This window comes from Lissotriton vulgaris, chromosome 10 (assembly GCF_964263255.1).
Source record: "Lissotriton vulgaris chromosome 10, aLisVul1.2, whole genome shotgun sequence".
In the NCBI taxonomy this organism is placed as follows: domain Eukaryota; kingdom Metazoa; phylum Chordata; class Amphibia; order Caudata; family Salamandridae; genus Lissotriton; species Lissotriton vulgaris.
Genome location: NC_141698.1, coordinates 69,074,472 through 69,091,847, shown reverse-complemented (window position 1 = coordinate 69,091,847; position 17,376 = coordinate 69,074,472). Strand labels below are relative to the sequence as shown.

At 41.0% G+C, this 17,376-nt stretch overlaps 1 protein-coding gene across 1 annotated transcript in view; it reads left to right on the top strand.

The window, feature by feature from the left end:
- The first annotated feature begins 1,461 nt into the window (after positions 1-1,461).
- ZNF598 (zinc finger protein 598, E3 ubiquitin ligase) overlaps positions 1,462-17,376 on the top strand; it is a 174,142-nt gene continuing 158,227 nt past the window's right edge. The window contains exons 1-2 of the mRNA XM_086940509.1: positions 1,462-1,929; positions 12,318-12,430. Of these exons, the coding sequence (XP_086796635.1) occupies positions 1,612-1,929; positions 12,318-12,430 (431 nt within the window). The 5' untranslated portion in view covers positions 1,462-1,611. The remainder of the gene's footprint in view (positions 1,930-12,317; positions 12,431-17,376) is intronic.

The following is a 17,376-nucleotide window of genomic DNA, read 5'->3' as shown; positions in this document are numbered from 1 at the left end:
TTCTAAGCTGATCTTTTTATAGTCTATAAGAAATAGGAATTTGTGTAGATATGTTTTTTTTCCTAAACCCTCATGTAGTCTGTTAGGTTATCTTTTTATCCAGCTGATATTTTAACTGTATTTATGATTGTTTCCTTTTTTTTTGTATTCTAATCCATCTCAATAAAAAAAAAACAAAAAAAAAAAAAAAGAAACCCATTCATGTTCTAGCGATTGACTTGTGAGGACTGAGATGCCCTTGGAATCTCAATGAACCTGTGTGCCCAGTGTGTGCTGGGGTGCTGATGGTCCAGTTCCCTAATGGCGAAAGAAGAAAGTGGTCTCGGTTTGCTTGGAACAGCAGTGTCAATGTTAATGGTGGGAAACACTTTAAGAAGAGTGTAGGGAACTGCACAGTGCCAAGAAGGCCGCCATCTCCTGCCTGGAATGGCCATCCTGGTGTTTTGCAGATGCGTGTTGACAACACAGCACTAATGTACAAAAGCATCAGAGTGACACAGTGGACTGTTGGTTCTTGCATCATATTATTCAGGCTTGTCAATTGTCACTGGTATTGCTGTTGCAAGTCTTAGCACGTTGATGACGGCGTCCCCCCACTTATTTTACAGGGAGCTCGATAACTGGAACAAATGGAGCTACACATTCACTCTTTGGCCTCTCTGGGGCGAGATCAGAGCTCATTCAGATCGCTCTCACGCGTAGACATCTGCACCCAGTGATGGCTTTTAACCGCCCAGTCACAGAATAAGCATTTGCAATGCAATAAGTCTTGCATTTACGTAAGTTTGAGCTATTGGCATTGTAAATAATAATGTCTTTTATTTATGTTTTAACCCCTTCACTGCGGCGGCAATTCCGCCGCAGTGCTAAGGGGGGAGGGCGGCCGAGCGGTGGGCGCATGCTGGTGACGGAACCGCTCCGTCACCAGCGTCGGTTGCGCTGTGCTCATGACGGTGCGGTTCGGTCACGGCCCCGCCCGCTCAATAGAACGCTCAGCGCAGGCGCGGAATCCGCGCCGGCGTGCCGAGAGGGCCGTGACGGAACCGCTCCGTCATCAGCACAGCGCGACCGCGGCTGATGACGGAGCGCTTCCGTCATCAGCAGGGGAGGGGTTAAAAAATAAAACTTAAATAAAAGGCATTGTCATTTACAATGCCAATAGCTCAAGCTCGCGTAAATGCGAGACCTATTGCATTGTAAATGCTTGTTATTAAATACTACTGGGTCTGAGACTCGATAAACCCAGTCCACTTGAATACCTGCTGCCTTTAAATATTCCCTAGTGCACTCTGATAGCTTTACACCCTCCATTAAAAGGATTTCAAACAAAGACTTTAAACTTCATGCCCCGCAGTTTCCCCTGCTCCATCTTTATGTCTAACTCTATGAGGGTGGATGAAAATCCCAGCCCGGAAGTTATTCTGGAACACGTGTCCGGAATTCTATGACCCGCTGTGGTTCACTTCCGGGCGTGCTGTTGCTAGGACCGGTGACGTCAAGCTGAGCCGGTGAAGCTGGGCTCGGCTCCCCGTGTCCGCTGAGCGCAGCCCGGCCCCTGGGCCGCTCCGGACGCCCCCCGGCAGAAAAGACAACACAGCGTCCAGGGCCAAGATGTCAGCGGGCCCAGGGCCGCCCCGCAGAGCCCGCATGGGCCCCGAGTATCCCCGCGGAGCTCGCATGGGCCCGGAATACCCCGGATCCCGGAAGTTTCCCCGGCCTCCCACCTCTCTGTCCCCGGCTGTAGGGCCTCTGTCCCCGTCCACCCCTCCGGATCTGGCTCCCGAGCGGTGCTGCGTGCTGTGCTGCCAGGAGCTGGAGGTGCTGGCGCTGGGCCGCTGCGATCACGCCGTCTGCTTCCGATGCTCCACCAAGATGCGGGTGCTGTGCGAGCAGAGGTACTGCGCAGTGTGCCGGGAGGAGCTGGACAAGGTAAGGGAGCGGCATGGCTGGGGGGAGGCAGCTGTCAAAACGGCAGGCTGGGGGAGCTGGGCGAGGGTGGAATACCTACCATATTGAAAGACCAAACTTACTTCAGTACCCTAGACTCTATTGTATCAAAACAGACCGCTTTCAGTGTCTAGTATTGTATTTGTATAGAGGTTTATGTTTGATTCCGCAGTGTGACGCAGTATATTCACAGCTCGACCTTTAACTGTCGCCAAAGTGGCACACCCTACGTTCTCCAAGCGTGCCATATGTCATTCTCGAAATCACACACCCTTCACTCTGTCCACTCCGGTGTGACAGATCAGCCTTCCTTCAGATGGACTGTTTTGCAGCCTGACAGAGCAGCTTTCGCTCATTGTGCCATTTCCAACAAAAGATCATACTTTCAACCCTGCCAATAAAAGATCATACTTTCAACCCTGCCAACTTTAACGATTATCTATAATCAGCAAGTTACTCCACCGTATCTTCCACAGTCTTAAGAGCCAAACTTCTTTTTGTTTTGCATTAGTCGACTCTTTCACAATGTGGTCTTCTGCCCAAAGTCAGCTGTCAGTTCGATTACATCTTATCGATCACCAGTAAGACAGCCCGAGTATTACAAATAAACCTACCGCAATATTCCATACCCCGATCCAAGAGCTAGGACTTCTCCCAGTTCCACACATGATCGATCATTTCTTCATCAGTAAGACATGCCCTGTAAATATATTTTTCTCTCAGTATGCCATATTTTAAATGGCGTTCTCAAAATATATCCATCAACCCCAAGTGTGATCATCCATCCTGCTTTTGGCAGCGGCACCCCAGCGTGGACCATGAGTCCTCTTTCAAATTGTCAACTCCAGTTGGGCAGAATAAGCTTCTGTCATTGTGTCCGTTAACTCTTCCTTCAGTTTATTATCCCTCATAGTGAAAGCTAACCCCCCTCAATATGCCAATTGTCTAGCACATTAACATCCTCTTAGCCTGCAGCTCCCACTGTGAAACGTAGTTTCACCCAGTATGCTAGCTCAGTCGTGCAGGTCAACAGTCTTTGTATTAATCTCTATGTGATCCTAAACATAACTAACATTATCAGGCCCCATTGTATGAACATTGCCTCAAAAAACGATCTAGTGACTTGAATAATCTACTCGGCCTAACTGTAATGCTCTTAACTTATAAACTGGTCTCAAATTGTGTGATCTTATGCAAATATTTAATTTTTACAGAGCAGCCTATTTCTTCATTATCACACATGAGCACCTTCAAATATTAGAGTTCAACATTTCTGCTGTACTAAAAGCTATTTTGTTTGAATTATTAGACGAACCTTTTGCTCCATGTGTAATAAAAAATACCCACGTACAGGGTACTAATGCATCTTGACTTACCTCTTAGTTCACTAAAAGCATTGTCATCAAGGCAGGGGCAGGAATGTTTCTAAGTGCCTGTTTAATAACTCTCACTTTTAATATATTACTTAAGCATGATGTGGTAGTGCGTTGTCCTTTACGTACTACATATTTTCTATTGAAACAGTCATAAAGTTTTGTATTTACATTCAGTTTTACTGATGAAACAATATTGTGTACAAATGATATTGTGCGGAAATCTAGTTTCAGCAAATATTTATCGTGTGCATCACCAAGTAAAGTTTTCTGCTTTATTTGATCTTCTTTTTAAAATCTTTATTGAATCACACTTCATAATTTCAAAAATAATTTCAGATATATTTGTACAGTTTATTTGCAAGCTAATTAAATGTTGGGGGAGGGGGGAAACTGACATCCTATAGCCTTGCAGTCATACAGAAAAACTTTTGTTGGAGGCAATACTGGCAGCTTCTTCCTATAGGTTTCATTGCACACTCCCTCTACCCCAGAAAGATCACTTTACAAAATCCTCTAACTTTGCAGTCGGAGAAGGAAAAGTAAACACCAATCTCCAGTATAAAATTGGCAGCAACTTGTAATAAAGGCACAGACGTATACTTGACCATTGTCTTTGACACACAGCAAATGTCACAAGATAAAAACAATATTTAAAGGCATCTTTATGCTCATTTATTTTCTGAAGGAACAGAACACCTGTTCTTTGACAGCCAGAACGAGCCAGTAGGCCCTAAAAATAGCTGCCCCTCATAAGACGCACCTTAGAAAGTGGGTGGTTAGATTTTTCAATGTCTTGATCAATTGAGTACTACCCCATAGTCCACATGTGTGTAATGGGTCAGCTTTACTCTGTCAGCTTCTTTCTTTCTCCTTCATTGAGACCAGTCATTTTCTTATCCATGTTTATTTTTATTCATGTACTCCACAGTTGCTGTTCTGAGTAGAACTTTGTGGTGCTACGTAACTGAAACATGAACAAACAAACCAACCAACCAAGAAGACCATATACAAATGCATACGAGATACAGGGGTGTGGAATTTAATAAAATAGCTACTTGTCCATCAGACAGTTTGATCTGTTGTCCTGTAACAAAATCCACTTGGCCTTTTGGTGCCATAAAGTGCGGCGACAAATTATGGCCGCAATCTCATTGTATAAGAGCTCTGGTAATATCCTCTCTGATAATGCCAGAGCTCATACTATAGTAATGTTTGAATACAAGCAATTTACATATTTTGCGCCTTTCCGCACATAAACATACTTGGGCTAGAGGTACCAGTAAGCAATATTTGGAGGATTGGGAATGCCCTTTTGAGTCTGTGCAAACCTACCTACTTGCATGTTTTAGGGATATTCACCAGCTTTTCTCTAATCTTTTCCCATACTGAGAAATCTTGGGAATGTATTTCTGACAAGGCAGAAGTCAAATTCCTTCCAGGGTTGGTAAAAAAATTGTTCAAGGGAAAGTGAACTTGTAAACTCTCAACTGATTTTTGCATTAACAAATGAACATATACATATTTTCTCATGCTAAAATGCACTTCACACATATTTTCTAGGAGTACCATGTTCTTGTCTACTTCTGTAAATTCTTGTTAATTCTTGAAAGACTTAAATCTGCACTAATGAAAGGACATATACCATGGGTGACCTTTTGTAAATTTTGTTTAAGAAATGGGTCCCTAATTAGGTCTGGTGTTAACCAACACCTTTTTGTTTTTATTAGAATTCTGTCTCGCTCTTTCAGCTGGCTACACTATGAGTGACCGCATTGTGCTTTATCACAAGGGGCATTTAGGCACACAAAGTAGTTTTTGTTCAGTGCCAAGAACTACTGTAGCAATGTGTGCTTTTTAGACCCAAAAATATTTTAGCTTTTTCCATGGTCTGTTGTAATAGTGAAGGCCTGGCAGTTTCCACAGCAATAAAGTTTCTTGTCAAAATAAGGCATTCATGGACAAAACCAAAAGGCTGACCTCCAATTTCGAACATACTGGCTTTGCCAATGCTTGTTTATTTTCATGTTTCCCATAATCTTGTTAAAACTGGTCACTGGTTTCCCATTATATATATTTTTGGAAATACTGCCATGCATCAACACATTTAACAAAATGATGCTTCAAAGAAATGGTACCTAAAATTTCACATTAGTTAGAAAAAAGTGTTTTTTTCCTAGTTGCATTTTTTTATTAACGTTTTATTTTTTAGAGCAAAGAATCCCCAATCTTGCTTTCCAGATTCTGCAAATATTTGCATCAAATCAGAGAGCATTCTTGGCGCATCATACATAACCTCATATTGTTAGACTTTGCAAACGTGTGTGCACCTCTCTATATGGGAACTATTATCAGTAGTGCAGTAGAGCTTACTACTTTTCCCTAGAGCGCTCTCCCTAATAATAAAGACTTTGCATTAATGAACCATGAATACAAGTTCAAACAGCATTAGCCTATGGACACAAATATTGCCTTAACTGCAGACAATGCCCTTCCCTGATCCATAATGTGGTACTGTAAACTGGCAGCCAAAGGGTTTGTGCTGCAGGGGGTTGGGCCTACTTGTCCCAAGGAGAAAATAAATATGAAAACTTACTGTCCTTGATCCCAAACAATATGTCCTGGCTTCCGGCTAAAGGAATTCCACACCCCTGAAGATAGAAATGGAATACCACCAAAGTAAATAACAACAGAAGTTAGTTAACTTCTACCAATAAGTCTATATGAAACAAATAATCTTTCAGCTGCTTTTCACAAAGGTGTGGAATTCCAGATTGTCACTCTAAGGAACTTCGAAAGACTTTGCTTCAGACGCCAAATATAAATTTCTTTTAAGCCGATTCTGCTGTGGTCGCTGCTCGTTTTGTAACTTATTGAGTACTCAGGTTAAAAGTCTTCTTGTATTGCCAAATAAAAAAGACTGCTTGTAACACAGTTATCCTAGCTCCGGTAGTATGCAAGTCCAAAGCAGCAAATACAGATGGTGGTGAGTTACTTTAACAACTGCGACCGTATGTTGTTTGAATGATAAAATGCTATGGAAAGTGGCAGCGAGGTTCTGCACATGAGTAGTAGCCTGCTGTGAGGCTAATGAAAAGAAAGAGTACAGACCGAAGACAGTCTAGGAGCAAGACTTTAGTCTTGATTCTATTTAAAAAGGATCATGTTGTCCTGCATCCATAAGAATGCTGCTTGAAGATTCTTCACAACTCGGACTCAATCCTTTACATCTAAAATACATTCAGAGCTGGATCGTATCGACGTGTAATTTTTAGCTCTAATGGTGATAATAAGGCACCATATTTGGTCGTCTCTCTTCAATATCTGCCCACACCTGCACAAGGAAACATCTTTCCCTCAGTGTGAGGCTGTGCATCTTGATAAGCTTGCCTTAAACCCACTCTGGTTTACACTCTTTTCAAGCATTGCTGATCAACCTTTCCTAATATATTTTCAATTTCAATATATTCATAGTTCCTGCACCATATTTGCCACAAGTATTGAAAAGGCAGCCTTTACTCCTTTTGTTCTTCCAGACTGATGTAACATACCATATCCTTCCTGATACGGGGAACTCAATTACAGTTAATAAAATTTAAAAAAAATAGTCCTGTTATGTTTCAATCCACAGAGTAATGGGATTGTTTTTTCTCAATATGTGACCCCGAAACAGTATGGCAATCTGCTTTTACTCTCCTGCTCAGCATGATAGCATAGCTTTGAATACAAGTCTAATGGCATTCGTGAAGTGCCCTCTTTTATCCTAAGGTTTTACGTCTCTTGTAGAGTCACATTCAGAATAAACTGTTTGGAGAAATCACATTTGTTTAGTTCTAAGCTCCGAAGGATTGCCATTTTGTAATATAGAGTCAAAAGTACAAGCTGTTATCCATCCTTTGATGATTGAATAGAGTGATTCAGTAAAGGTATTTTAGCGCCGAATGCAAGTCACAAGTTGGTTTATAGGCTTGTAGCTTTTCTAGTACAAGAAAGAGGGTAGTTTCATGGACAGTCTTGCTAGATTAAATGAATTTTACTGACTCTTAATGCTTTAAAGGGAGCCAATATAAGAATTTTAGTTGATAGACAATATGGTCCGATTGTTGTGGCCCAACCTGGGCAGTACCTGAGGCAGATGCATTTTGGACCAAATGTAACTGCTTTAGGGACCAGTTTCGCATGCGTCAAGTACATTTGTTATAGTTGTAGTGTCTTCCTTAATAAGGACGGCATCATTTTTCCTATAATTATAAGTTGGTAGAAGCATGAAGCTCTTACCATACTGGTTTAGGTTGAAATTTGTTATGCAGTGACCAGTCGAATTCCCCAGTGTCTATTTCTTGATTTATCCAGTCACGACTTGCTTATTATGACTTATTTTCTCATTTCACCATTGCGTCACGCTTGTTTCTTGCTCACCATATTAGACTTGTTTATGCCTGCAATGATGACCTATTCAGCCAATCTGGATGGGTAATCTCTCTGTATTGAAACTTTCGATTTCTTCCTTCCCAAATCCCCAGTGAGTCAGTAATGCTCTTCCCAGAGCCATAATGCTCCCTTATTTCCAGTTTGACAGTTCTCAATCTCCTCTTAGTGAAGTATCAGATTCCACCAATCTAAATAATTTCTTGCTTCATGTGTAGGCCACCAACTATAGTCCCATTACAATTTTCGACACATAGATCCTGTTTTTTCTCCACAATGTTAGCTCTGTCTGTCGGTGTCGTAGGTTTTGTTGCTGGAGTGTGCAGTACCTATTTTCTTTAGTATCCTGTTTTAATACAGGTCTTTCTCTTCATGTATTTTTGAAGATTTTCATATGGGATGGACTGTCAGTGTGTGATTGTTACATGCTTCCTCTTTCTGTCCTGAGTTGTCCTTTCTCTTGCCGCTCCGGACTGTTTTACTCTTGTATTAGTATGTCTTCTCATTCCCTGCCTGGTGTTCTTCTCTGAATTGGCTGCTGCTCCTTGTGCTGTGTAGTCCTCCTAAGTAGGAGCCTTCTTTTTTCTCTTTTGGGTTATCCGCATTGGTGCAGATTTCCTCTTCCCTGTATGAGATGTCCTCCTTTGTGGCTTCTGTTACCCATGCTGGGTTTTCCTTTTGTATGGCAAGATTTTCTTTTACTAAGCTCGGGTGCCCAGTGGTGCCTTCCACTTTGTCTACTTTCCAGTTTAATATCCTTGGGCGACATCACATGTAAAGTGGCAGGACTCCCAAAAGTATACTAAAATTCAGTTTCCCGTGCCCTGGCCGCACACTGCTCATTTAGGCTAGATTGCATCTGGTATATTTAGTAAACTGAGGTTCTAAATAATTTTTTATCTGCTATTTTTCGAATTCTTTGTTAGTTTTATGCTGAAATTACTGTAACCGAAGGGGCTACACACGAGTCTTTAATGTTTGCGGATTTTTCTACTAAAATGATTTAGAAATCCATAGGAGTACAGGGTGAGTGTTCAGTATGCCAAATATTTAAGCTTGTTAGAGGTAACTATTTTAAGGATACATTTTCTAGCTTTCAAACATCTTGGGCAAAAATAGATAGAGGATGGCTGCAGGTGTCGTATAGGAAGTTACCAATAGAAAGCGTGATAGGTCTGGTAGCAGTGGATACTTGCTTTCCTGTGAAGGGCGACATTGTGAGCAGCAAATGTAGGGTATTCTGTTGCAGTCTGCCTTGCCAGCAGTGTGTCATGATAAGGAATGTGCTGCTGTCACTGCAGTTTTATTCAGTTACTGGTTCACTGGCTGCTGTGGTAGGTTATGAAACCGCACCAGTGAGACAGTAAAACTTACTGAACATGCTTAGTTCACAACATCATTGAGGGGTACTTGTTTTCAGAGGAAATGACATTAAAATTTGAGGGTAAAATAATTATTTGATCAGCCCAAATTTAGTACTGTTCCATTCTCCAACTTAAAAGAACATGGATGTAGCCTTTATTCAGTTACTTGTGTTCTGCTAATGCAAGTATTTTTTTCCCAGTTACAAATCTGAGCAAATTGTTTCTAAAATAATTCCCTGCCTGATTTCTGGCCACTTATTTATTGGTAAGCCTTGTGGAAGAAATCTCTCAACTAATGAAAGACAAAAGATTTCCATTAAAAGCAGAACAGACATTGGAAGATTACAGATTTTCTAGCTACATAAAAACGTTTGTAGGTGAAAGTTTGTGCTTGAAGTAACCAGCAGACGACCTGGACCCAGACGTTGTCCTTGGACTACCATACCTGATATTGAGTACTGCTCTTAATTTACACGTTACAGCGAAGCAGCTACTCCACTCTTGAAATTTAAAATACAGCTCAAAATTTGTGCTGTACGCTAGAGCCAAAATTATACCTGAAAGCATAAATAGAATCGTAAGCTGGCTAGATATATGTGAAATTCCCTTTCAGGTGTTGTTTTTCGAATTGCGTCCCTATTATTTACTTTTGAGTTCTCGCAACAGATTTCAGAAAATTCTCTTCACTATGTCTCGGGTTGATCAGGTTAAACAACTTCAAGGTTAATTCCCATAACAATTATTTGCCCTTAAAATACATCTAATATTAGAAGGATCACACAACATGTTGGCACATTCAGTGATTTGTCTCATGTGAAAAGTATTACTAATAACTGTTAGAATTTGACAAGGTTCAGCAAACTGGCATTGGAGCAAATTTTCACTAATGAGTGCTATAATGCAGTTAACTGACATTTAGATAGGAAACAATTGATAAAGTTTGTTTTTCAAACAATGTATCATATTAATAGGCCTCAATCGGTTGTTTTCTTTGTGCTGAGATCTTTTTTAGTTTTTCTTGCAGGAGAAAAGGATGTTAGATGTTGCTTAAAGATATCTATCTGCTTTCCTCAAACTTCCTCTTCCTTCTTTATTTGTAACTTTTTCCTTTGTCTTTAAAGATGATTCATGTGCATCTTTTCCACCTGTCGCTGCAGCAGTGTACATCTTCCTTCCCCCATGCACATAAGCTAAAAATTCTGATTTGTGAAAATGTGAAAATGGGCATCTTCTAAGAATACCTTTTCGTAGTTGATTCTCAGTTTTTCTCCTTCACTAAAATCATGTAAAGCTCTACTGATTTGTGATACTGAAGAACTACAACTGGTATCCAATGCACAGATTGCCCTCATCTAGCATTGCCTCTGTTAGCAATATACAGGTGAATATTTGGGCCATCGTATAGGTGGAATTGAACCTTAATATTGTCACTGTGTCTCGTAGGTGAAAATGTGAAAGCTCATTACTAGACCTAACGTAATGTTATTGACTGGATACATGGATGAGCCCCGGGATCCGACAATTCGTAGGCAGGCTGTTAGAATAGCATAATTGAATTAAATCGGGAATTAGCTAATTCAACACATGGTTTGATTTGTCGTAGTTGTATCACTGCAGTGACCTGGTATAAAAATCATGAACTAATTTGAAAGGCTGATAAATGATCAACATTTGAAATGCTTAGTTACTCTGATCTTGCCTAATTTGGTCCCATTTGAGACCTGTTTCTCTATAATTGGATCTAACATCAATTTAAAGACGGATCTAGAATCTGGGTGCATCCAGCAAGGCAGTCATTGGCAATTACTTAGACTGAAGTAACAACAGCTTTATTTTCTGTATCTTGACTTAAACAACGTTTTTTGCCATATTATGAAGTGAGTTTTTGTTAAAAATTAATATTTTAATTAACCCAATATTGCACTGTGTTATGGGGAGGGGTGCAGTTTCTTTCCAATTGTCAAATTCGGGGTGGGCTTCTGGTTGTAGGGTTAAAAGGAGATTGACAAGCAATATTGGAAGTGTAAGACACTTCCCATGAAAGCCACCCCCCCAGAAAGCCTCATCACATCTGTCGGAAACATTCTTATAAAACTGTTTTGTGTGAATACTAATACATTATGTTTGAGAATAGCTTAGTTATCTACCTAATAATTGTTAATATTTCTTCAGATGATAGATGGTTGCTGTAATCTGAGATTAATAATATTTTGTTGCAACTGATGTCTACACATCAATTTGCTCTCTATAGTGGTTTTAGAATGAATTAGTAAATAAAATGTGTCTTTCACAGTAAATGGATGGTCACTTTAACCTTGTTTTTTCAGCCAATTTCTGCTTTTTGATCACATATTACATCCAACTTCTATGAATGCATACCCTGAACTGTTGACTATGGCCTTACTGAGGTCAGCAAGAGTTTGCTAAACCTGCTGTTGGGTTTGTAATTCTTGTTGGACTACTATTGGGGAGAGCAAACATGTACTGTGTCCGCCCACAAGACGGAGGTCCAGGAAGATGTTTGACTTGGTGAATTTTAGCAGATTTGTTTCCCTGTATAACGTATTTGTTGCATGCATTCTGTGTGGCAGTCAGAAGTGCTTTCCCAATGTCAGTTGTTCTGTACTGTGGTAAGACACTACAATTTGATCTGTGCACTGTATAATACATGTGAATTTATTAGTGCACTTGCTCTAAATAACGTGTCAATGAGTTGTGTGTGTGCATAAATATATAATTAGGTAATGTAATTTTTTTCCTGGTCACTACCAGGTTAGTCCTGGAGTATTGTTGGATTGAGGTTCCTGTATTTGACGCTCCTCCGATTATACCAGCTCACATTTACTGTGCATAACATGCTATGACCATCTCACGTGCACATAGAAAATCTGAAATTGAAGTGAGGCAGACTCTAGACTTGTGACATGTTTTATTTTCAGTCGAGCTCATATCAGTAGTATGCTTTAATCTAGGTATGAGCGAACCACCAAGTACAGGTGTAACCATGAAGAAGAAGCTATGGGCAAGCTCACTTTTAAACATACCATTCAAAGGTAAATTCACCAGGCTATGTTAGCTTGTCGTTGTGCATTTTAATGTGACATGGAATTTAGTGTGTAGGCAATGTAGAGACCTTTTTCTAAGATTTACTGAACTTGGAAAGAGAAATTATTGTAAATTAAAGCCTTTTCCGGTTGTTTTAAAGGTGGTCTTTGTCAAGAAGAGAGTTGCTTTTTCAACGATAGACACCCAAAATATGCAATCTGAGAAGAAGTACGACATTTACTTTGAAGATGCAAATGTATTCACCCAATTCAGGTAATCTTTTTCTTTTTTTTGGCCTGTCTTTAGATAATAACAATTTTGTGATGTCAAAGCAATTAATTTATGCCAAATTTGCTATGGTTTTCTAAGAATTTGCTTGCATGTTAGTTGGCCCCCATGCAGCCCACTGATTTTCTTTCATTGGCAATGAAGTGGTTTTTGAATTGCTAGCTATCCCTCGGTATCAAAATATATATTACTCGTTTTATTTTGAGGTATATTTTTATGTTAAACTTGGGGATACTAGAGGTTGCGGTACCTCGAAGAATTCGCCCATTTTCTTAACTTTGATGAGAGACTTAAAGAACTTTTGGACAGAAATCATGAATACATAAATACCATGTAAAAGGTTAGCATGATTAGGCTTATGAGGGTGTTCCAAACACAGTGGCCAGTGTTGTACCCGGGGCTTACCAATCCACTTAGGGTAGCCTGGCTCAAAGTGGTAAGGCCTATCTCCAAGGAAATTGTCGCACTTGCGCCCCCCTCAGTACAGTAACACAGCGTACCTCCACTTAAAAATGACACCACACCATCTTTAGAAAAAGTAGGAAAGCTTTATCTTTCCTTTTAAAATTAGTTTTCAGTTTCATCAGCAATATTGTTTTATCACATTAGAATTCCTTGTTACTGGATTACAGGTTATCACAACAATTCAAAACATGCTAGTGAACGCTTCTCATTTGTCTCACTATTAGTAGGTTATAGAATACTTCATTTCATGCAAAACCTTATTTCAGCTCCAGGGGCTATTAATCAGGCCTAGAGGCAATTTAACAGGACACCTCGCAACCTATTTCCCACAGGTAGCTGAATTGTTCATCAAACTGAGCAATATTTAAAATTTGGACAAGGTAGGAATTTTCATCAAGCTATTCAGGCATAAGGTTATTAACACAAGATCTTCGTTTTATACAGTTAACTTCCATTAGCTTTAACAGTGCAAAATTCTTTAAGTCTTTACATGGCAAAAACACTGGAGTCTTAAACAGTGAACTGCCACCTATAGTGTACCAGACTATGCCCTGCTTCACATGAGAAAAGCACGTTCTTACTGTAGATCAGCAGTTATCTTTTGAGTCATGCTTTTCCCTTCCTTCCCCCCCTTTTCTTTATTCCCTGCTTACTTCTGTAGAGGAAGTTGTGGACGCTGTTCTTAGTATGGAGGTAGGGAGAAGTTAGGGATTCCTCTCTTGTTCTCGATCTTTTCTCCCAATACCCCAGGGCAGGCCCCCGGTAAGAGATTCCCACCTCCCCTTTCTCCAGAGCAATGCGCGTCTCCCCTAGGATTCTTCCTTCTCTTCGCATTACCCCCTGGCTTCATCCTCGCAGTGACGGGAGTGAACGCGCCTCCTTGATAACACCTCTTCCTCAGGGCGGGCGCACCTCTTCCAGGCCCGCCCCGCTCCCTTTTCTGCAGCAATGGGGGGACTCGCCGGAGAGCAAGCGCGCCCCCTCAGCAACTTCTCCTTCCAGACGGGCGCGCCTCCTCTAGGCCCGCCCCGCTCCCTCCTCCGCAGCAATGACAGGACTCGCCGGAAAGCAGGCGCGCCTCCTCAGCAATAATGACAGGACGGGTCTCAGAACGGCATCCGCTAACAGCTGACGGCCTGGTCCGATGCCGCTCACACCCAGTCTTACTCGACAAAAAATTCACCAAGATTGTTAATGAGTTAAACAAAAAACAACCTGTTCACGGTCAAACATTCTGCAAGATTTATTCTCTTTTTGAAATTTTCATATTTTTTAGCACAATATTATCAGTGCATGGGGATACAAAGAATTTATATACACTATATACAAACATGTACAACAATTACAAGAAACATTTTATACATTTCATACACACTTGGCCACTTCAATCATACAAACAACAGTCAGACAAAGAGCAAAAAAACAATAATAACAAAAAATGCCCACGTATTGGTAACGGATAGCTGGAAATAATCCTGTTTGTGATAATCAATTTTTAAAGTCTGTGTAATACAAAGTTCAGCAAAAAGGGTCTTTTATCACAAATCAAAAACGTGCTGTCTTATGGCATCAATGAAAAACCAAATACGGGGCAAGGCTGGTCGACGCGTTTCGAACCCCTGTTATTGGTTGGGGTTCTCCTCAGGACCGGGTGGGTTCTGAAAAAATAACAACAAGCGCTTACTAAAACACATTTGGAAGAAGAGAATGAGAGACCAACTCCATCTCTGCCAAGGCAACTCCCTACCTTAAGACAAGTGCAAAGTATCGCAGTCAGTCGTGTGAAGAGTAGACGACCCAATTAAGGGGTGAGGTATCCCACAGAAAAGATGTTCACAGGGACTATAAGGGAAAAACATATAGACACTCGCTGTATTAAACAATCTCACGGGTCAGCATTCATTCATGTGCTCACTCGGGGGAGTCGTCCTTACCCGCTATGGCGGCTTCTTGTTTACCGGCGTGTCCTCTTTAGTCGGGGGCAGTCATTCCTTGGCTGTGGAACAAAGCAAAGGAGCGTTGGATATTTTGAAGTCTGCTGCGCGTCTTCAAACGCTAGACAGGTCACAATCTACCCGTTGTATTGACATACCAGTGGGGGAAGTAAGAAGGCGTCCGTCCTTCTCTCTCTAGCGTTTCGTCTGAGCTGGTTGCACTGCTAAACGCTACACTTCCTGGTTCGCTGATAAACTCACAGCGTTCATGGGACTTGTAGTTGTATGTTAGCGCCCTTGAACAGCGGTGAGTGCAAACGGCGGACTGGATTATAGTCCATTGGAGGACTATACGATGTGGACACGAATCAGGCAGTCGGTTTATAAATTTCCGAAATCTCGTTCAGACCGCTGATTGCCGTGTTAAATTTCATTATTAACATCGCTTCACGTTGTGACAGTTTTGCATCTAAATCGCCGCCTCTTGGATCTTTTTCGATTTTTGATAATACTGTCCATTTTAAATCACTTTTCACATGTTTACATTTCACCCAATGATTTACTAATGGGGCATTTTCCACTCCTCTGTGTATTCTCGATTTATGCTGTGTGATGCGATGTCGCACTTCCTGCGTTGTCTTCCCTATATATACCAGGGGGCAAGGGCAGATGATCGCATAAACGACGTTTTTGGTTTTACAATTTGTAAAAGCGTCGTGCTTCCAGTAGATGTTCTCAAAGGTGAACACAGAGTCTTCTATGGTTTCGTTGCAACAAGTGCACGTTCCACATTTGTGATGTCCTTTGGGGGGAGGAAGCCCCAGCATGCTTTGTAGTGTTGGTGCCCTTGCAATGGGTAAGGCCGCTCTAACAATATAATTAGCCACACTTTTCTCTTTCTTGTATGCGAAGAGTGGAGGAACAGAAAAATCCTCATGTAGATTTTTGAGTAGATGCCAATTGGACAATATCAGTTTCTTGTGCTGATTGGCGGCTGGGCAAAAGGTTGTCACACATACCATCCTTTTAGTGTCCTCTTTAGTTTTTCTTTCGAGTAGAGTTTCACGCGGAGTCCACCAGGCACGTTTCAGAGAGTTTTTTAGTAGTTTTTTGGGATACCCTCTTTGTATCAGACGATTTTTCAGGTGGTCAGCATGTTTGAAGTATTCATCCTTGCTCGAACAGTTGCGGCGAATCCTTAAGAATTGTCCATATGGTAGATTTTGTTTGAGACTGCGTGGATGATTGCTGTTGAAATGTAAAGCTTTATTCCTATCTGAAGGTTTTCGAAATAGGGTAGTGTCTAAGCCTTCTCCATTTGGGTCTACTTTAACGTCCAGGAAAATGATGGATTCCTTTGATGCTGTGACTGAAAACTGGATGTCACATGTTCTTGAGTTTAACCAGCCAACAAAGTGGTTCAAGTCCTCGTGTCCTCCTGTCCAAATGAGGAACACGTCGTCAATATACCTCATATAGTTAGAGATGTTATTACCGTATGGGTTATCATTATATATGAATTTGTCTTCGAACAGTCCCATGAACAGTATGGCTAGCTCCGGAGCAAAGGGGCAACCCATCGCTACCCCTTTTATCTGATAAAAAAATTCGGCATCAAACGTGAAGAAGTTTTTTTGCAATGCGAAGTGAGGAAGATCAAGGATAAAGTCCGTGGGCACTCTGACTGGTCTTTCTCTTTTATCCAGAAATAAGGTCAATGTTTCCAGTGCTTGTTCTTGAGGGATCTGAGTGTATAAAGACACCACGTCTAGCGTAACTAGAAGTTGTCTGTTTTGATCGAAACGGATGTTAGATATTCGATTTAAAAACGCAGTGGTGTCTTGGAGATGCGCTGGAATAGTCTGAATGAAGGGTTTGAGGAAAAAATCAATGTATTTTGCTATGGGTTCAAAAAGTGAGTCACACCCAGAAATTATTGGGCGGCCTGGAGGATTATTTTCATCCTTGTGCAATTTGGGGAGCACATAGAACACTGGTGTTCTCGGATTTTTATTTTGTAAGAACCCCAGTTCTTTTGGTCCCACGAATCCAAGGTCAAATCCTTTCTGAATTACATCAAAAAGTTGTTTTTTTATTTCTGATGTTGGATCTTTCCCGATGCGTCTGTAACAGTTCTGAAACGTGGGCTCGAGAAATTCACTCGACCGCTCGCATTTGCGAGTGAGATTGATTAAGGACGAGCTATTTTTAGGTCCTACTCGCCCTTTCTGGCGAGTAGGAATACAAACTTGACACTTGACCTCTGCCTCTGAAAGCAGAGGAAATGTGACAAGAAAGCAAGATTTAAAGGCATCTTTATTGCTCACGAAGTAAATGAGCAATAAAAATGCTTTTAAATCCTGCTAACTTGTCACATTTGCTCAGTTTTCAGAGTTTGAGGTCAAGTTCATTTAAGTTAGGTCGAGGAGATTTTGTAGTTTACTAGACCTGCAGGTCTAGAGCATTTTATATGATTTGTCGAGCCCTGAGGTTAAGCTGGCGGTGTACTTCTTGTTTATATTTGTTGATATC